We start from the raw sequence: 20,382 nt of genomic DNA, 5'->3' as shown, positions 1-20,382 counted from the left end.
TCTCTTCTATGCATATCCCACTGAAGGCAACTGACGGCTTTTCCCAGTAGCTCATATATCTCAGGAGGTTCTGAGAAAAAAAGCTGGAGGAAAATCTGGGTTCTGGATCAACGAGGGGACCTGGAACTCTTAAATTTCAGGGAGCCAGAAGTTCCTATTGAAGGAGAGAGGGTGTTTAATGGGAAGCTTGGCATTGTCCTTGACTGGAGCATATTCTGTGCTGCTATAGGAGTGCTGTGGGGAGAGGGACTATTGAGCATTCCTCTGGAACTTGGAGCAGCACCACAGTTTTCATAGTGCTGGACAGACACTGCCTTGGCATGGATAGTCTGCAGCAGCTTTTCTGTGTCCTGGTCCAGAACCAACTTCCCACAGTGCCCAGCTTCATGCAATACGCCCAGGGATGCTTATCAATATATGAAGTGAATTAAAAGGCCCTTGAGGCTCCCAGATGTCACAGTGGACCTGGCCAGTGCAGCCCAGCATTCTCCCTGGCTCCCAGCACTCTGCCAGTTAGTTGCTAACAATGACCTCTTCCTGGGGTGGCAGGAACAGTACTGAGATGCTGAATGGAGCATCTCCATTCTGAGTGGGGCAGAAGAGGCATCTCCTGAAAGATGCAGGGTGAGCCAGGACCCACATGTGGCAACACGGATGGGGGAAGTGACCTGCTATTGATGGGTTGCAAGAACCCCGTATTTCCTCTACCTGCTGGTGCCGCAGCAGGTAGAGGAAATACCCACCAATGAACACCCACTTCTTTCCAGAAAGCAACTTCGTTATACGTGAAGCTGTCAGTCTCATGTTTATTTGAATTGAGTTGTGAACCTTAGGAAAGCAGTTTTTACGATTGACTAGGACTGAGTAACAACATAGTACTTCAGAATAAGGGCAAAGGTGCTCAGTTCTGCCTAGCCTGCTTCTGGTCCAGGCTCAGGCTCAGGCTCAGGTTTTGTCTTACTGCAGAGGTGCTGCTCTGTGCTCTTGGCACTGGCTACTGTGGTCCCAGAGGAAAGTCTGTCCCGATCAACCAAGCTGATACCCGGTGCTGGCTGCAAATTTTGCAATCTATTTTCAGATGTAAAATGAGAGGGGAAGGCCAATAAGGAAATAGCCTCGTGTGCTAATGGGTCAAGGCTATGCTAATCTGAGAAAGAAAAAAAACAAAAAACCTTTGCTTTCAATGGCCTGAGGCTAGAAGCTTCCCATTCTTCAGGGATCTAACAACGGGAACTGTTTCTCCCACTCCCAAGCCACCTCAGTGCTAGGAAGTTTGCTCAGCCCTGAGTCCTCCCGGGAGCAGGGGGGCAGAGCTGAGCGGCTGCCCGGAGCTTGGCAGGAGGAGGGGCCGGGGAAGGGGGAGGTAGGGAGATCCGGCTGGAGGGGAGGCTCTGACAACGTCTCCTTCCTGGTTCCTGCAGCAGCTGCTGCCACTGCTCAGCTCCTTGAGGAGGGAGCGGGTGAATTGAGACAGTGACTCAGAGGCAACGCGGCACACGGGCCAGGGTACACTGGCGTCCATGGACCCTGAGGTAAGGGGCTTGCACCGGCATCAGCTGACATTCCTGCAGAGGGCTTCCTCCCACCTGAAGCTGGGTCTGCTCCTCCAGGGCTACGGGTAGAAACAGAGGTGGAGCAGGGACACCCACCTGGGTCTCTACTCCGCACCCTCCTGCTGACTGAGTCTCCCCCTCCACCCACAAGCAGTGAGGGGTTAGGATCCCTGGGGGCCAGGCAAAGGGCACAGAAATACCCAAACGTGAGAAGAGTTTGGGAACTTTCAATGGCCATATGCAGGAGTTTACGCTCCCCCCAATCCCCAACACACACACGTGCACACAGACACCCCAGAAGCTTCATGTAGCCTGGGCCCTTCTGTTCTGAACCCCCCTCCCACCACCCCATCCCATCACTTCCCTGTTCCCTCCTAACCTTAGCTCCTCAGGTACCTGCTAGCCTCATGCAGAGCTGAGCTGTTCCCAGCCTTGGGCCAACCTTTCCCCTCTAGTCCCCTCCCCCTTCTCTCATACACACAGCCTCATGCATTATTAATCTCCTGGTGGAGCCAGGATGGCCAGGGCTGGTGCCAGGGGTGCCTGCTGGCACTACTACAGGACCCATGTGGACCTGGGCACGTTTATAGTCACCTCTACTCCCACCCCCAGCATCACTCTTGACCCTACTCTGACCATTGGGTGGCACTTGCAGGAGCTCTAAGGACTGGGATTATAGAGAGGGAATGGTAAACCTTTCTTTTTTTGGGGGTGGGGGTGGGAGAAGGGAGCAGAGGGCTGAGAATTCAAGGTGAGGATTCTGGGGGGGGGGTTGATGGGAGGAGACAGGGAAATAGGGGCTGACTCAGGCCCCAGTTTCCCCATGTAGAAAACAAGAGCCTGGACTACGGAGATAGCATAGTGGTTATGCAACTGAATTTCATGCCTGAGGCTCCAAGTTTCCAGGTTCAATATCCAACACCACCATAAACCAGAACTGAGCATTGCCCTGGTTGAAAAACAAAAAAGAAACAAGGGAGGAAGGAAGGGAGGGAGAGAGGGAGGAAGGAAGGAAGGAAGGAAGGAATGAAAGAAGGAAGGAAGGAAGAAAAGGGGAAGAGTGAGCCCAAGAACTAGAGAATATGAAGCTCAGTCAGGAAACTGGGTTTGATGGGTTTGAGGGTGCTGAAGGGGGATTGTAATAAAGTTATGGTGGATTCAGTCTATGGTGGTGGAGATACAGGGGTCCTGCTGGAAGAGGAACCTGTCCAGTTTCTGAATTTTTGTCCTTTTTTTGAGCTTCTTATTTTCTTGCCCTAATTATCACCCCTACCGCCCCCCCCCCACACACACACAGACACACACACACACACACACACACCTCCCAGGTATCCTCCAGAGAAAGCACCAAGTGTTTGCTGGAGCCCGAGAATGTGTGCCCAAGGTGGGGCTAGGAGGACTTTCCGCGGTTTCCTCTAAGCTCCTGACTGCTTTCCGCTCTGAGCTGTGGCTGCAGGGTAGTGTGTGGGCAGGGACTCCCGCCCACGGAGGGGTAGGTTCAGACACAGGAAAATACATAGCAAGTGAGTGGAAGATGGCTTGGGGAGCTCTCATCTGGAGTGAGATAGGGGGGTGGGGGTTGGCGGTAGAGAAAGTGATGACCAGGTCTGTGCTAATGGGGTTTCTCTTTTGCTCAAGGATCCTCTAAGGACAAGGTGACATCCTTCCCCTCCCACTTAACTCTACATCCAAAGCGCTGAGTGGCCATCCCCTTCTCCATGGACTTCCGAGAGAAGGACCCTCCCTTTCTATCCGAGAGCACTCAGTCCGCCAAGTCCAGCAGTGCTCAGCAGGTCTGAGGGTAGGGAAGCAGGCAGTGGTGGTGCTGGTGGTGGGTGGGTGCTCTCCACAGGGGAGAGACAGGCGTGTGGTCTCACCAGCTCCCCTAGCCCCCCACCTTTACCCCTCCCCTGGACTACAGGTCTCTGAGCTGTGGGAGGTGGTGGAGGAGCCTCAGGGCAGGCTGGGGGCAGACAGGATCATGCCTGAGAGGCAGGAAGGGCACCTGCTCAAGAAGAGGAAGTGGCCTCTGAAGGGCTGGCACAAGGTAGGGTGGGCAGGGCAAAGGGAGGGGCCAAGGCTTCAGGGCCAGATGGGGGAGGCTGCCTGGCAGGGTAAAGTGCCAGGAAGGAGAAGCAGAGCCCATGTATGTGGTTATTCTCTTCCCCATACTTTCCCCTCGGCACCCTTGGGACCTGTTTTTCCTGGCCACGTCACAGAGGTACTTTGTGCTGGAGGATGGGATCCTTCACTATGCAACCACTCGGCAAGATGTAAGTCAGGACCTGATTGGAGGTCGTGGGAGGGGCCTGGCCCCCAAGTGCCCTGGACTGGGTGTGGATTTCTGGCAGGTTTCAGAACAGGGTCCAGTCCTGGGTACATCATTTGCTACATGTCAGGTCCTGAGCAGGCCCCTCTTGAGTTCAGAATGTGACGTGGCATAGTGAGGTGCCCCGTGACAGGTCCCTGCTAATACTGTGACTTGTGAGGGTGAACCTGCTGCCTGGTCTGAGGCCTGGAATGGCTCTGTGACCATAGGAGCCTAAATCTAACCTCTCTTTGTCCCACCAAAACTCCACCACAGATCACCAAGGGGAAGCTCCATGGTTCCATTGACGTCCGACTGTCTGTCATGTCCATCAACAAGAAGGCCCAACGCATAGACCTTGACACTGAAGACAACATCTACCATCTCAAGGTGACATCCTTGGAATTAAATGGCAGGGTTTTCCCTAGCTTGGCAGAGGCACTATTGCACCCATGACCTTGCAGGGTCATGGAGTGGGGGATATCTGTCCCTGAGTCTGACAGTGTTTTTATCACACACAGTAGCCAGAGGCAAACTACTGGTGGTGATTTTGTGTGACTAGACCCAGAGCATAGCACTCTGTGTTTAACAAAGCTGGGTCTTTGCATAAGCCGGGTGCTGTAGGAAGAGACTACACTTGCTTTGGAACCACAATGGCCTGACTTCTTATCCCTGAAAAGCTGTCCCTTTACTCCCCCATCCCTCCCACCCCTTCTCCATTTCCTCTGCAGATCAAATCCCAGGACCTGTTCCAGAGCTGGGTGACTCAGTTGCGTGCCCACCGCTTGGCCCAGCGCCTGGACATGCCTCGAGGTCCATTGCCCAGCACCACTCACTGGAAGGTAGTATGGGTTCTGGGGTGGGGGTAGGTGATGTGCGGTCTCAGGGGGCTTTGCTTCAAGGAACTGTGAGACCTGGGGTAGCAGGCAGGCTTTTTTTTTTTTTTTTCCTGACCCCTGGCTCACCCACAGGTCCCTGGTGCCCAGCTCCCAGCAGCAGGCAATACGTCAGCTCTACCTGGGCTTGGACCTCGGGAGAAAGTGTCTTCCTGGCTGAGGGACAGTGACGGGCTAGACCGCTGCTCTCATGGTGAGCCCCCCTATACACACACACACACACACACACACACACACACGCCCATGCTAGGTGGCATCATCAGTCACCAGGAGGAGGAAGTGTTACTTCCATCTCTGCATCAGGGGCCCCATCCAAGGAGGGGAGCGACTTTTGCCTCTAAGTTGATCGGATTTATACAAGTCCTTCTCTGGGGAGCCCAGTATTCCAGAGGATAATGGTGCTTATGTTCTGGGAACCTACACAAAGACTGATACTCTGAAGGCTGGGGCTCATGAAAAGAAATATACAGGGGTCAGGGAGATAGCTCAGCTGGGAGGGTACCTGTGTTGCAAGGTACCTGACCCAGGTTCAAATCCTGCTTCCATATGGGAGATGTTATATGGGAGTGCTACTTCTTTAGTGCCACAGTGTCTCACTCTCTAAAAAGTGAAAGAGTGGTCTGGAAGGTGGCACAGTGGGTAAAGCATTGAGGTCCTGAGTTCAATCTCTGGCAGCACATGTACCAGAATGATATCTGGTTCTTTCTCTCCTATCTTTCTCATAAATAAATACTAAAAAAAAAAAAAAAAAAAAAAAATTTAAAAAAAACAAAGGGGAGGAGTGGGGGTAGGTAACCTAATGGTTATGCAAAGAGACTCTCATGCCTGAGGCTCCTAAGTTCCAGGTTCAAACCCCCCACCACCACTATAAACCAGAGCTGAGCAGTGCTCTGGTGTTTCTCTTTGTTTTTCTCTATCTGCATCTCTCTCAAAAATAAAATAAATAAACTACTTAAAAAATTTTTAAAAAATAAAGGGATCTGGGAGGTAGCATAGCAGGTTAAGCACACACGGTGCCAAGTGCAAGGACTGGTGTAAGGATCCTGGTTCAAGCCCCCAGCTCCCCACCTGTAGGGAGGTCTCTTCACAGGTGGTGAAGCAGGTCTGCAGGTGTCTATATATATATATTTTTATTTTTTATATTTATTTATTCCCTTTTGTTGCCCTATCTGTTTTATTGTTGTAGTTATTATTGTTGTTATTGATATCATTTGTTGTTGGATAGGAGAGAGAGAAGTGGAGAGAGGAGGGGAAGACAGAGAGGGGGAGAGAAAGATAGACACCTGCAGACCTGCTTCACCACTTGTGAAGCGACTCCCCTGCAGGTGGGGATCTGGGGGCTCGAACCAGGATCCTTATTCTGGTCCTTGTGCTTTGCGCCAAGTGCACTTAACCCGCTGCGCTACCGCCCGACTCCCAGGTGTCTATATTTTTCTCCCCCTTTCTGTCTTCCCCTTCTTTCTTGATTTCTGTCTGTCCTATCCAACAACAAAGAGAGCAATAACAACAACAACAAACAAGGGCAACAAAAGGGAAAAAATAGTCTCCAGGAGCAGTGCAATCATAGTGCAGGCACCGAGCCCCAGCAATAACCCTGGAGGCAAAAAAAAAAAGTGACGAAGAAAAAAAAACATTAAAAAAGAAATAAAAATTAAAAGAAAAGACAGGAAGAAAGAAAAAATAGAAAGAGAAAGAAAAAGTAAGAAGGAAAGAAAGAAGGGGTCGGGCGGTAGCGCATCAGGTTAAGTGCACATGGCGCAAAGCTCACCGACCAGTGCAAGGACAGGCATTAGGATCCCAGTTCAAGCCCCCGGCTCCCCACCTGCAGGGGGGGTCTCTTCACAAGAGGTGAAGCAGGTCTGCAGGTGTCTATCTTTCTGTCCCCCTGTGTCTTCCCTTCCTCTCTCCATTTCTTTATTTTTTTATTAAAAATTTTTTTACAAAGAATTTGTCTTTTTAAAACTTTTTAAAAAATTTATTTTCTCCCTTTTGTTGCCCTTGTTGTTTTATTGTTGTAATTATTATTGTTGTTGTTGATGTCATTGTTGTTGGATAGGACAGAGAGAAATGGAGAGAGGAGGGGAAGACAGAGGGGGAGAGAAAGATAGACACCTGCAGACCTGCTTCACCGCCTGTGGAGTGACTCCCCTGCAAGTGGGGAGCCGGAGGCTCGAACCGGGATCCTTATGCCAGTCCTTGTCCTTTGCGCCACCACGTATGCTTAACCCACTGCACTACTGCCCGACTCCCTTTAAACTTTTTTTTAAATTTTATTATTGGATAGAGACAGATAAATTGAGAGGGGCAAAGGAGATAGAGAAAGAGAGAGACAGAGAGACACCTGCAGCCCTGCTTCACCACTGTCAAACTTCTCCCTGCAGGTGGGGACCAGGGGTTTGAATCCAGTTCCTTGCGCACTGTAGTGTGTGTGCTTAACCAGATGCGCCACTGCCTGGCCCTGATTTCTCTCTGTCTTATCGAACAAAAACGACAAAAATAACCATAACAAGCATGAAACAACAAGGGCAATAAAAAGAAAAAAAAGAAAATCTTTTGAAAGAAAGAGGGAGGAAGGGAGAGAGGGAGGAAGGAAGGAAGGAAGAGCATATTCTGTGCCAGTGAAGGAGGGGTTGAGGTCCTGAGGAGAAGCTCCAGGAAAAGGTATGCCATTCTGGACTAGGGGCCTGTGCCATTATTGCCCTGTAGGAGGGAAGTTAAGCTACGGCAGCATAGAGGCCAGGCCAGAGGCGGGAGCTGAGAACCATTTGGATTTATGAGGCAGGGGCCATGTCAGGGTTCCATGACTGCCTAGGGTAGTCTTTGGAAGAGGAAGGGAACCTGACATATAGACTTCAGAATGCATAGCCGGTGTTGAGGGCCTTGTACAGTCACTTCTTTAAAATTAATTAATTTATTATTGAACAGAGAGAAATTGAGAGGGGAGAGGGAGATAGAGAGTGGAGGCGACTGAGAGGCACCTATATATAGCCCTACTTCACCACTCATGAAGCTTTCCTCCTGCAGGTGGGGACCATGGACTTGAACCTGGGTCCTTGCACACTATAATGTGTACATTTAACCAGGTGTGCTACCACTTGGCCCCTCACTTGTTTATTTATTTATTTTTTAGGACTGGGGAGATAGTTAAATGATTATGCAAAAAGTCTTTCATGTCTGTGGCACTACAAGTTCCAGGTTCAAACCCCAGCACCACCATAACACAGAGCTGAGTAGTGAGTGCTCTGGTGTAAAAAACCAAACCAAAACAAACAAAAAGACATTTATATATATATAATAGTTTTTAAATATTTACTTATTTTCCCTTTTGTTGCCCTTGTTTTTCATTGTTGTTATTGATGTTGTCGTTGTTGGATAGGACAGAGAGAAATGGAGAGAGGAGGGGAAGACAGAGAGGGGAAGAGAAAGACAGACACCTGCAGACCTGCTTTACCGCCTGTGGAGCGACTCCCCTGCAGGTGGGGAGCCAGGGGCTGGAACTGGGATCCTTACATCAGTCCTTGCACTTTGTGCGCTTTAACCCGCTGTGCTACTGCCCGACTCCCTACAAAATAAATATTTTATTTTTTACATATGAGAGCTTAACATGAGGCTGAGAGAGGGTTGGGGAGAAAGAGAGGAGAGTGAGAAAAGCTATGACCACTCTGATACATGTGGTGTCAAGGATCAAACCAGGAATGTTGGGCATGAAAATCTGCTGCTCTACCAGTTGAGCCGTATCCCCAGCTACATCATTTCTCTCACAGAGCTCTCTGAGTGTCAGGGCAAGCTCCAGGAACTTCACAGGCTCCTCCAGAGCCTGGAGTCCCTACACCGAATCCCTTCAGCCCCTGTCATCCCCACCCACCAGGTAAGGGAGTGGACAAATTTCTGGCAGCTTCTTTCTCTTGTTACTTTTGTCCCCCTCACTTTTTTGTGCTGCTCCCCTGTTCCTCTCATGTTGATGCAGTTTCCTGGACATCCTTCATCTGCCTTGTGGCTTCCCTCCCCTGGCTCCTCCTGCCTTGGGTGTGCCTGTCTGCCCCTGTGGAGCCACCCCTTCTTCCTGTGCCCACATGCCCGCTAGGGTCTCTGCATCCTCCTCCCTCGACTTCTGCCTGTCTCCTGGCTTCGATAGTTGCATCCCCTTTTCCCTGTCTGGGAGTGAAACACTCTCCCCTCCCTTCAAGGCCTCAGTGACCACAGAGAGACCCAAGAAGGGGAAACGAACCAGCCGCATGTGGTGCACACAGAGCTTTGCCAAGGATGACACCATTGGACGGGTGAGGTGGGGCCTGGGCCCTCAACTGCCCCCTGGGGTGGGGTGCTCTAAAGAAGACTGTCCCCTTCACCCTTTCCCTTCACTTATAGGTTGGGCGGCTCCATGGCTCTGTTCCTAACCTGTCTCGCTACCTGGAGTCTCGGGACTCTTCGGGGCCCCGAGGGCTGCCACCCCCAGATTATGCCCACCTGCAGCGCAGTTTCTGGGCCCTGGCCCAGAAGGGTAGGTGTGGGCCAGAGGGCCAGCATGGGGCGGGCAGGGGAAGGCAAGGAAGAGTCACCTGATGGCCTGCCCTGCCCCCACAGTGCACAGCTCTCTCAGCAGCGTCCTGGCTGCCCTCACCAATGAGCGGGACCGACTCGGGGACCTGCACCACGGCTCTGAAATGCCAAGGATGGGGGTAAGACTTGGGGACAGGGTGGCTGGTGAGTCTTGGGATTGCAGGCCAAGGGTTGGGGTGGGGTGACAGCAGCCCTGGGCCTGGGGCAAGAGTGATTGGCACAGGCAGGCCCTGTAGAGTCCACTCCTTCCCCTCACTCTGCAGGTCTCTGAGGTCTCAGCAGGCCCCCAGAGACTCCACTCACTCTCTGTTTCCTCGGACACCACTGCAGACTCCTTCAGTTCCCTCAACCCTGAGGAGGTAAGAGCCTGGCTGGTTTGGGGACCCTTTCCTTCTTCAGCAGAAATACAGGCACCAGGAAGGGAAAGGGGCTGGAGCTGGGAATGCCAGGCTCTGTTGCAACTTTGAGAACCAACCTTACCTGATCTCTTGCTTCATTCCTTCTTCCCAGTATGTGGAGAGCTTTTCCCTTCATCCCAGAGCCCTAGGAGGCAGTGACTCTTACCCTCAAGTTTATAGATGAGGAAGTTGAGATTCAAGGACTATAACTGATGAACCCAGTCTCCTGCACTTATGAACTGAGTAAGCTGGGACTCTATGCTGGCTTTAGGCCTCTGAGCCTCAGTGTCCTAATCTGTCAGTTGAGGGTAATAATTGTATTTACCTCATAGGACAGGTGTCAGGGATGACTGGGTTAATACCAAGGACTGGAGCTAGGGAAACAGCATAATGGTTAAGCAAAAAGACTTAACCTTTTGTGCCTAAGGCACAAAAGGTCCCAGGTTCAGCTCCCTATACCACTCATAAACCAGAGCTGAGAACTACTTTGGTTAAAAAATGAAACAAAGAGAGTTAGGCGGTAGCGCAGTAGGTTAAGTGCAGGTGGCACAAAGCGCAAGGATCCCGGTTCGAGCCCTGGCTCCCCACCCGCAGAGGGGTCGCTTCATAGGCGGTGAAGCAGGTCTGCAGGTATCTATCTTTCTCTTCCCCTCTCTGTCTCCCCTCCTCTCTCCATTTCTTTCTGTCCTATCCAACAATGACAACATCAATAACAAAAAAACGAGGGCAACAAAAGGGAATAAATAAATAAATAATGAAACAAAACTTGGGTCAGGCAGTAGCACAGCGTGTTAAGCGCACATGGCGTGAAGTGCAAGGACTGGTGTAAGGTTCCTGGTTCGAGCTCCCGGATCCCTACCTGCAGGGGGGTTGTTTGGTGAAGCAGGTCTACAGGTGTCTATCTTTCTCTCCCCCTCTCTGTCTTCCCCTTCTCTCTCCATTTCTATATGTCCTATCCAACAACAACAACAACAACAACAATAATAACCACAACAATGATAAAACAAGGACAACAAAAGGGAAGAAAATAGCTTCCAGGAGCAGTGGATTCATGGTGCAGGCACCAAGCCCATCAATAACCCTGGAGGCAAAAAAAAAAAAAAAAGAAAGAAAAAAGAAAAGAAACAAAACGAAAACAAACAAGGAAACAAAACAGCTCAGGTTCATTACCTTGGAAGCAGTCATGTAACCCACCTGTCCTTGTTCCCAGGCCAGTGCTCACCCCACTAGGCCTGCTCCCTTGCATCTTCTCCTGCTCGGCAGGACTCTAACGGCAAAGGCTCTGATTATGCTTCCAACCCAGGGAACTGTTGGGCCAGAGGGACCCCAGCCTGACTCCCCACTTAGCCTCCAGGGCCTGACACCATCCTGTTCCCACAGCAAGAAGCTCTGTACATGAAGGGGCGAGAATTGACACCCCAACTTTCCCAGAGCAGTATCTTGTCCCTCGCCGATTCCCACACAGAGTTCTTTGATGCCTGTGAGGTTCTCCTGTCTGCCAGCTCTTCTGAGAATGAGGTGAGGGAGGAAGGAAGCAGGTTGAGATGGGAGGTTACCCTGGGTGCAGAGGTGTGGGGTCCAAGGAGATTGCAATCTGCAGATTCTCCAACCCTTTCTAACCAGCTCAGTTGGCCTCTCTGGGGACACATCCAGGCTGGGTTTGTGTGGCTCTGCACAGCAATCTCTGCTGGAGACCCTTCTTTCAGTTTGACAGTCTTTGTCCCCACTGGGTTCTCCAGTGAGATTGCCGCCTCACCTCTACCTCCATCATCTTCCCATGACTCCCCTTTAGCCTTGATGCTCCTTTGACCCCACCCACCCCTGGCCCCACATCTCAATAGTCTCCAGGCTCCTCTCCTTTCTGTCTGGCCAAGTCCCTGAGCTTTCTCCCCTTGGGTGTAGGACCAGACCTTCACCCTCTCAAAGTGGCAGGGCTCACTCAGTGACGCCAGGCTCAAAGTTTGGCTCTTAGGTCTCAGCACCCCCACTCCCATCAAAAGACTAGCTGGACAGAGTCTTGCCAGGCCCTGGGCACTGCTCAGCTGCCTGGCCTATTATCTGTCCTGGCCCAGGGCTCAGAGGAGGAGGAGTCATGCACCAGTGAAATTACCACCAGCCTGTCTGAGGAGGTGCTGGATCTCAGAGGAACCGAACCCTGTCAGAAAGGTGCACACAGGGAAGGGCTGAGGTGGGCAGAGAAATGATCATGGTCCATGGTCCAGGGCTCCTTAGAGAGACAGTCCCTTGTGGTGACTAGTGGGCTAACAACTTTAGATGCTGGTTCCAGAGGTGACCTGAAGTGAGGAAGCTAAGCTGAGGTCTGTCCAGAGCAGTTCAGCATTTTACCCTTAAGGTTGTTTCCTAATTTGTAAAGTGGGCTGAACATGGGCCGGCCAGTGGTGCATATGGTTGGTTACACACATTACTATGTGTAAGGACCAGGGTTCAAGCTCCTGGTCCCCACCTGAAGGGGGATAGCTTCACAAGCAGGTGGTTTTTTGTCTTTCCCTCTCTATTACACTACTTTCTCCATTTCTCTCTGCCTCTAAAAACTTAACAAATAATCGTAATTAAAAAATTTTACAATGCAGTGAACAATCTGCATCCTAACATCAGTTTCTGCACTGATAAAAGGAAATAAAGATGAGGGTGGAGACTCAGGAAGGGGCCCTTGGGTGTAGAGGTGATGGCTGTGGGAACTGTCTCTCTGAGGCTGGGGCTTGGGAATAAGCTTAACTAACTAGAAGCCCTTCAGGAATTGAAGATAGCTGGATGGGGGCTGGGGTGGGAGGCTGGCCTATGGGGCTGCTATGTCTGGCTGCTGGTGCCCTGAGGGAGAGTGACATGGTTGGGGTGGGCCCAGGGGGTTGTGTTCCAGGGCGAGCTGCAGGCCCACCCCGCCGCAGATGCCTGCCTGCAGCCAGTGGACCTGGGACCGATGTGAGCCTGTGGAACATACTACGGAACAACATTGGCAAGGACCTGTCAAAGGTGTCGATGCCGGTGCAGCTCAACGAGCCCCTCAACACTCTGCAGCGGCTCTGCGAGGAGCTGGAGTACAGCAGCCTGCTGGACCAGGCCAGCCGCACCACAGACCCCTGCGAGCGCATGGTACCGGCCCACTGCTTTCTCTCCCTTGGGCCCAGCCTCCCAGAAAACTCTGGCTGGACAGTTCCCTGCGGCTGCAACTGCTGCTCAAGTTACACCCAGGAGTCCAGCTTTTAAGCCCCTTCTCTCGCCCTCCATCTCCACCCCTAGCGCGAGCCCCCCTGTCTTCCTCCTGCAGGTGTACATCGCCGCCTTTGCTGTCTCTGCCTACTCCTCCACGTACTACCGAGCAGGCTGCAAACCCTTCAACCCTGTCCTGGGGGAGACCTATGAGTGCGAGCGGCCAGACAGAGGTTTTCGCTTCATTAGTGAGCAGGTGTGGATGCCCGGGGAGAGGGCTGGCCTCTGGGTGGCCGGGGCAGGGCAGCCCTGGCACTCTGTGCCAGGGGCTATAAATGAGCTGGAGGTGGTGAGGGTTCCCAATGGAGCACTTCCCCACTTAGAGCGGGAGGCTGACTTGAAGCTAGGAGGCACTGTGCTCTGTTCTAGAACTGGGACCATGGACTCATAGGAGGTTATTCAGCTCCACCTGGGAAGGTTTGCTTGAGGATGGGGGAGGGAACCTTTTTGTCTGCCTAAGGTCATCTGGAGATTTATTTAGTTAGTTACCAGAGCACTGCTCAGCTCTGGCTTATGGTGGTGTGGAAGATTGAACCTGGGACTTTGGAGCCTCAGGAATGGAAGCCTTTTGCATAGCCATTATACTATCTCCCTCACCCTGGATATATATAATGTCATTTGCAGTTCATGCAAAATCATCAACATTTAAAAACGAGCGTTGAATGTCGCTCCTAGATTTATTGAATTTTGAGCCCCAGGTTTCCTTGGCAGGGCCAGAGCAAATGTATATGGCCCTTAGGTCAGACATTTCCTACACCTGCTCTGGGAGATCATCTCCCCCCAACTACATCTTATTTGTTCATTTCCTTTCCTTCTCCATCTTTTTTTTTTTTTCTTTTCTTTTTCACCAGTGATGGCTCGAATTGAACCTAGGACCTCAGGTTCAGTGTCTTAGGCATGAGAATCTGTTTATTGCCTTAATTGCTGTGCTATCTTCCTTGAGCCACATCTTGAATGCTGAGTTAGATGAGTGAAGAAGGTGGAATGTTCCAGACTGTGTGAAGGAAAGGTGGGGCAGATTTGGGAAGAGGTAGAAACTGAGTTGAAAGACAAGGCGGGGCCAGATTCTAAGGAGCCCTGCAGGTGAGTTAGGAGGGTTTTGTTGTTGGTTTTTCATTCTGAAGGTCATGGGGAGTGATTACTGGGTTTTAAACAGCAGTGACATGCTCAGAATAGTGCTTTCTAAAACCACTCTGGTGGTGGTGTTGGCCGGGTCAGAGGAGGCCATTAGGAGACCTTTTTGCTCATCTCCTGAAGAGTGAGGAGGCTCTGCACTTAGATTCTGGCATCTAGACTAGGTGGATTTTGGCTTCAAAAGCTGTTTATGTCTTGGCCTTGACAGTGGTCAACACGATGTCCTGAGTGAGGGGTGGGGAGATGTTGATGAGAGGCAGATATCTGGGGTGGCCTCAGATTTCTGTTGGGGGTGTGGATTTGGTAGATGCTTGGCACCAGTTAGCAAGATGGAGAATGTATGAAGAAGGGGGCCAAATTAGAACCACCATTCGTCCACATGCACTTGGTTTCTGAGGGGAGGTGTCCAGTGGGCCTTGGGTCATGTGGGCCTCATGCTCCTCAGAGAAGACACATCAGGGAGTCACAAGATAAGATGGCAGGTGGTGGTCACAGACTGGGCAAGGCAGGTGAGGGGACTCTGAGGGGAGTGAGAAGGGAGGAGGGATGGCCCCTGGGACTTAGGGAAGTGCCACCGGCTTCCTGAGAAAGATTTCAGAGAAAGCCTAGGAACTTTGGGTGAGAGTAGTACAAATTTTTGGTCAAGAGCAGACCCCCAGGATCTCAGGGACAGCCTCAAGATACCTCTGTTCATTAAGGTCTCCCACCACCCCCCCATCTCGGCATGCCATGCAGAGTCTGAGAACTTCATCTTCTGGCAAGGTAGGTGTGGGGTGTGGGCCTTGGGGCAAAGGGGGAGTGGGGACCCAGCCGGTACACCCTCTGGTCTTATCTCTGCTGTCCTTGTTCCTCTCCCAACCCAACTCCAGATATGAAGTGGAAGAACAAGTTCTGGGGCAAATCCCTGGAGATAGTGCCTGTGGGGACAGTCAATGTCAGCCTGCCCAGGTGAATGTTGCCGAATGCCAGCCCCAGGCTAGGGATGGGGTGGAGAGGCTGGGTGGGACTCTGCTTGGGGGAGGGCAGCCTGCACATTTTGCACCTATATTTACAGCACTTGCTGTAAGAAAGGTGAAAAAGCTCAGAATGGTGGAGCGACTGAGGGAGAAAGGTGAAGGAAAGCTCGCTGAGGTCATCTGATCCAGTAGCTTTCACACTTCTTTTTTGACCATGACTCACAGAAAGAAATGCATTTAAGACTCCAAGCTAGCACACACACATACACACTCATCTCACACACATACCTGTCATACACATACTGTTCACACATACACCTCTCTCTACACACACACACACACACACACCTCTAAATGAATTTCAAAATGAATTGACCACAAGCCACTTTTGAAATCCCCTCACTTAGCTTATATAGGTGAGAATTCTACAGCCAGAGAAGAACAGAGACTTGCTCACCTGAGGGTCACTGTGGAGTGGGGAAGATGACTCTGGTTATTGATGGAGGACTTAAGCCCTGCCTGGAGGTCTTGGTTCTGCCACTTAAGTTATATAAGCAGCAAAAAGGATGCTTCTAAGCCTTGGGCCTGCTTTTCTTTTTACTTTTTTAAAAATTTTTTTCTAAAAATATATATTCCTTTTCGTTGCCCTTGTTTTTTTTTTTGTTGTTGTTGTTGTTGTAGTTATTGTTGTTGTTGTTATTGGTGTCATCATTGTTGGATAGGACAGAGAGAAATGGAGAGAGGAGGGGAAGACAGAGGAGGGAGAGAAAGACAGACACCTGCAGACCTGCTTCACCGCCTGTGAAGCGACTCCCCTGCAGGTGGGGAGCCGGGGTTCGAACCGGGATCCTTATGCCGGTCCTTGTGCTTTGCGCCACCTGCGCTTAACTGGCTGCGCTACCAACGACTCCCTTAATGAGCAGGGTCCTTGTGCGTGTGTGATTTTACCACTCCCAGGCTGCGTTTTCATTGAGATAGAGACAGTTAGAGAAAGAGAGAGACACCACAGCACCAGAACTTCCCCCTGTACTGTGAGACTTAAACCTGGGCCATGTGCATGGTAAGACAGGTGCCCTACCTGGTGAGATGTCCCAACAGCCCCTAGGTCTTGCATTTTAATTAAGAGGAATAGTATTTCATAGAGAGAGGGGGTGAGTGGAGAAATATATGACACCTGAAACCTGTCTTTGCTTTTGTCTCTAGACTGAGATATTCAGAAGCTTTTTTTTCAATTAATTTTTTAAATTAATTTTTATATGAGATATATAGAAAAAGTTACAAAGAGTGATATCAGAGCACTGCTAGTTCTGACTTATGGTGGTGCTGGGGATTGAACCTGGGACCTCAGAGCCTCAAGCATGAAAGACTTTTTGCATAACCATTATACTGTCTCCCCAATCCCTTTAAGAAAAAAAAAAGATTTATTTATGGGCTTAGGAGATAGCATAATGGTTATACAAAAAGACTTTCATACCTAAGGTTCAGTCCCCAGTCCTACCATAAGCCAGAGCTAGTAAATTGTTAGTAAATAAATAAATAAATATTTTCTTATTTATTTATGAGAGGGAGAAAGAGAAAGGAGCATAGCATCACTGTGGCATTCCATGCCAGGGATTGAACTCAGGGCCTCATACTTGAGAGTCCAATGGTTTATCCGCAGTGCCACCTCCTAGGCTCCATCACTGAGGAGCTTCGACAATGAATGGAGACAGGTAAATTGAATGCATTCTGCTCTGCATCCTTCACAGCACAGTTTCCTCCCCGCCCCCCACCTGCTCCAGGCAGAGAGATGCTCCCAGCTCAGAGGCGCAGCTACTTCCCTGGGCCCACTGCTGCCCACCCCTCATGCTCTGTCCTGCTCAGGTTCGGGGACCATTTTGAGTGGAACAAGGTGACCTCCTGCATCCACAACATTCTCAGTGGGCAGCGCTGGATCGAGCACTACGGGGAGGTGCTTATCCGGAACACCCAGGACAGCTCCTGCCACTGCAAGATCACCTTCTGTAAGGTGTGCACGCCAGAGTGACCACTCCCACCCACTCCTAGCAACTTGCCCCTGGGAAGGGGAAGGGTTGCCTCCCTGAGCCCCCCCCCCACCCCTTTTGCCCCCAGGCCAAGTACTGGAGCTCCAACATCCATGAGGTGCAGGGTGCCGTTTTCAGCCGCAGTGGCCGGGTCCTCCACCGCCTGTTTGGGAAGTGGACCGAGGGCCTGTACCGGGGACCCCCACCCAGTGGCCAGTGTGTCTGGAAACCCAGTAAGTGGGGTGAATGGTAGGGCCAGGCAGGGGCAGGGGTAGCTATGGCACAGTCCACCTGCCCCAGACCCTGTCTTTCCCCCTAGACTCAATGCCCCCAAACCATGAGCGAAACTTCGGCTTCACTCAGTTTGCCTTGGAGCTGAATGAGCTGACGTCAGAGCTGAAACGGTCGCTGCCTTCCACCGACACACGCCTCCGGCCAGACCAGAGGTCAGTACCAGGCAGTGGTCACTCCTGGGAGTGACCTGCCAGGAGGGGGGTTCCAAGCAGAGCTGGCATTGAGTCCTTCTTTCCCTGTGTTACCTGTGTTGGGGCAGAGCTAGAAGGGAGCAGAAGACTTGATTTGGGGGAATCCCTGAGGGGGGTTGTTTAACTAAGCAGTCTGGATGTTCAGGTACCTGGAAGAGGGGAACATACAGGCAGCCGAGGCCCAGAAGAGGAGGATCGAGCAGCTTCAGCGTGACAGGCGAAAAGTGATGGAGGAAAACAACATCGTCCACCAGGCTCGCTTCTTCAGGTACCTGTGCCCTCTGCCCGGGCTCTCTGCACCTGGCTCCTCTCCTCCTGCCTCTAGCCCTTTCTGGTTTAAGTGGGGCAGTGTCCTGGGACCTGGTCTTCTCCCCCACTCCCATCTCCACCCCCTTACGGCTATCTTTCCCCAGGCGGCAGACGGACAGCAGCGGGAAGGAGTGGTGGGTGACCAACAACACGTATTGGCGGCTGCGGGCTGAGCCGGGCTATGGGAGCCTGGATGGAGCAGTGCTCTGGTAGCCCTGGCCGTGGGGCAGGGGACTCTGGCTTTGCACCTGCCTCCACCCTCTCATGGACACATGGGCGAGGCAAGGCTCCCTCACTCTGCCCTGAAGACTCACGGGATAGCTCTAGCTCTGACCCTCTCCCCTCTGCTGGCCAGAGGGGCTGCATCTCAGAATCCATGCTCCTCCTAGTCTCATTGCCCCAGACAACTGGCATGTAAGACCCTTCTTCCTCTGTCTTCCCCGTTCCTGTCATCACTGGTGTACTTGGGGGAGACGCCGGGCTCTGCAGGATCTGTTCCCCATTTCAGTGCCTTCCTAGGACACGGGGGACCCCTTGATGCTCCCCAGGCTTCCTATGCCCAGCTATGAGGTTGGATGTGTGAAGGGAAGGAGATAGCCTTTTCTTCCTTGACCCCTGTCCTATCCCCTGTCTCCAGCATCATCTCAGCTACAGCTCAGCGGAGCTCCCTCTGCTTGGTCCCTGGTAGCCTCGCCCACCCTCTTGGGTCCCCTTCTCCCAAACTGCAAAACGCCTGCAGCTTCTAGCTCCTTCCTTGGTCCTCAAGTGATTTCCTTTGATCTCAGCTCAGTGGATCCCCTCAAAGCCAACCAGGCCTCTCCGAGAGATGGGGAACAGACTGAGCACACCAGGCACCTGACCTCAGCCTCACCAGGAGTGTGTGTGCACGAGTGTGTTTGTGTAGGACAATGTGTATGTGTGTGTATGTATGTGTGCTTGTGTGCCGCTCGCAGGCGAGCGGGATTCCCAGTGTAGCCCAGATGTCGCCCTGCTGGGTGCCAGCCACTGTTGCTGCTCATTTTGCACAGTCTGCCTCTGATCAAGGTGAACTGCTATGGCGTTCCAAGCTCCAATAAAGACTGTCCTGAACTTTGGCCCTTGATCATTCTTTCAAAACCATGTCCAAGTGGTGAGAAGATGGCTCAGATGGTAGGATACACCCCTCACTGTGTGGGGGACCCTGGGTCTCACGACACCACACGGGAGCTTCATGGATGATGGTGTGATGCTGTGGTGTCTCTCCTCCATCTGCTCGTTCTCTCTCTCTTTCTTTCTCTCTCTCCAAACCTTCAGATGAAAAAATCAGGTTCAAGGAAGCTGCACAATGGAAGTGTCATGGGCACATGAATCCCTGGGTTCATTCCTTGATGTCACATAAAAAATTAAGGTGGGGGCAGGCAGTAGTGCAGTGGGTTAAGTGCAGGTGATGCAAAGAGCAAGGACTAGCCTAAGGATCCTGGTTCAAACCCCCGGCTCCCCACCTGCAGGGGAGTCGCTTCACAGGCAGTGGAGCAGGTCTGCAGGTGTCTGTCTTTCCCCCTCTCTGTCTTCCCCTCCTCTCTCCATTTCTCTCTGTCCTATCCAACAATGATGCTATCAAGAACAACAACAATATGGAACTACAACAACAATAAAGCAACAAGGGCAACAAAAAGGGGACAATTTTAAAAAGGGGGAAAAATTTTTAAAATAAAATTAATTTAAAAAATTAATAAGGGAGGAGCCAGGTGGTAACACAGTGGGTTAAGCACATATGGTGTTAAGTGCTGGGACTAGTGTAAGGAAACCAGTTCAAGTCCCTGGCTCCCCACCTGCAAGGAGTTTGCTTCACAGTCGGTGAAACAAGTCTGCAGGTGTCTGTCTTTCTCTCCCCCTCTCTGTCTTCCCCTCCTCTCTCCACTTCTCTCTGTCCTGTCCAATAACAAACAACAACAGCAATGGCAACAGTAATAACAACAACAAGGGCAACAAAATGGGGAAAATGACCTCCCGGAGCAAGTAATAAGGGGGGCCGGGTGGTGGTGCACCTGGTTGAGTGCACATGTTACAAAAAAAGTACAAGGACCCAGGTTTGAGCTCCCAGTCCCCACCTGCAGGGAGAAAGCTTTGCAAGTGGTGAGGGCTGCAGGTGTCTCTCTGTCTTTCTCTCTGTCTACCTCCCTCTACCCTGTCTATCCAATAAATAAAAATAATTTAAAAATTAATAAGGGAGGTTAGGAGATAGTTTACCCAATAGAGTACATATTTTACCATATTTTATGCAAGGATACAGATTCAAGCCTTCAGTCACCACTTGGGCGCATCACTCACAAGGGAAAGAAAGCTTCAGAAGCCTCTGTCTGTCGCTGTGATTTAAAAGGAAGAGAAAAGAACCTCCTTGGGAGCAGTGAAGTTCCAGCAAAAAGTCCTGGTGGCAAAATAATATTAGTGACAACGGCATGTTCAAGCTCAGTAGAAGCCCGTAGGTACCTACACACTGAGCTTAAGACCATATGTTTGGGGGGTTGGGTGGTAGCAGCAAGTTAAGCACA

General features: G+C 51.3%; 1 protein-coding gene across 2 annotated transcripts; it reads left to right on the top strand.

The window, feature by feature from the left end:
- Window positions 1-1,242: 1,242 nt before the first annotated feature.
- On the top strand, window positions 1,243-18,945 carry OSBPL7 (oxysterol binding protein like 7). Of its 2 annotated transcripts, XM_007530010.3 has the most exons (23): window positions 1,243-1,532; window positions 3,192-3,346; window positions 3,475-3,600; window positions 3,773-3,826; window positions 4,138-4,251; window positions 4,593-4,703; window positions 4,833-4,950; window positions 8,522-8,625; window positions 8,945-9,037; window positions 9,126-9,258; window positions 9,342-9,436; window positions 9,581-9,676; window positions 11,096-11,233; window positions 11,788-11,881; window positions 12,579-12,826; window positions 13,002-13,139; window positions 14,776-14,839; window positions 14,947-15,025; window positions 16,897-17,041; window positions 17,146-17,290; window positions 17,377-17,503; window positions 17,688-17,810; window positions 17,956-18,945. In XM_007530010.3, exons 2-23 carry the CDS (start codon window positions 3,272-3,274, stop codon window positions 18,062-18,064), a joined length of 2,529 nt encoding a protein of 842 aa, XP_007530072.1. In that variant the 5' UTR covers window positions 1,243-1,532; window positions 3,192-3,271; the 3' UTR covers window positions 18,065-18,945. The 2 variants fall into 2 exon arrangements, with proteins under 2 accessions (XP_007530072.1, XP_060059617.1); XM_060203634.1 differs by lacking the exon at window positions 3,773-3,826.
- The last annotated feature ends 1,437 nt before the right edge of the window (window positions 18,946-20,382 follow it).

Source organism: Erinaceus europaeus, chromosome 12 (assembly GCF_950295315.1).
Source record: "Erinaceus europaeus chromosome 12, mEriEur2.1, whole genome shotgun sequence".
In the NCBI taxonomy this organism is placed as follows: domain Eukaryota; kingdom Metazoa; phylum Chordata; class Mammalia; order Eulipotyphla; family Erinaceidae; genus Erinaceus; species Erinaceus europaeus.
Note: the sequence above shows the minus strand (reverse complement) of the source record. Positions and strands in the feature narration are given on the sequence as shown.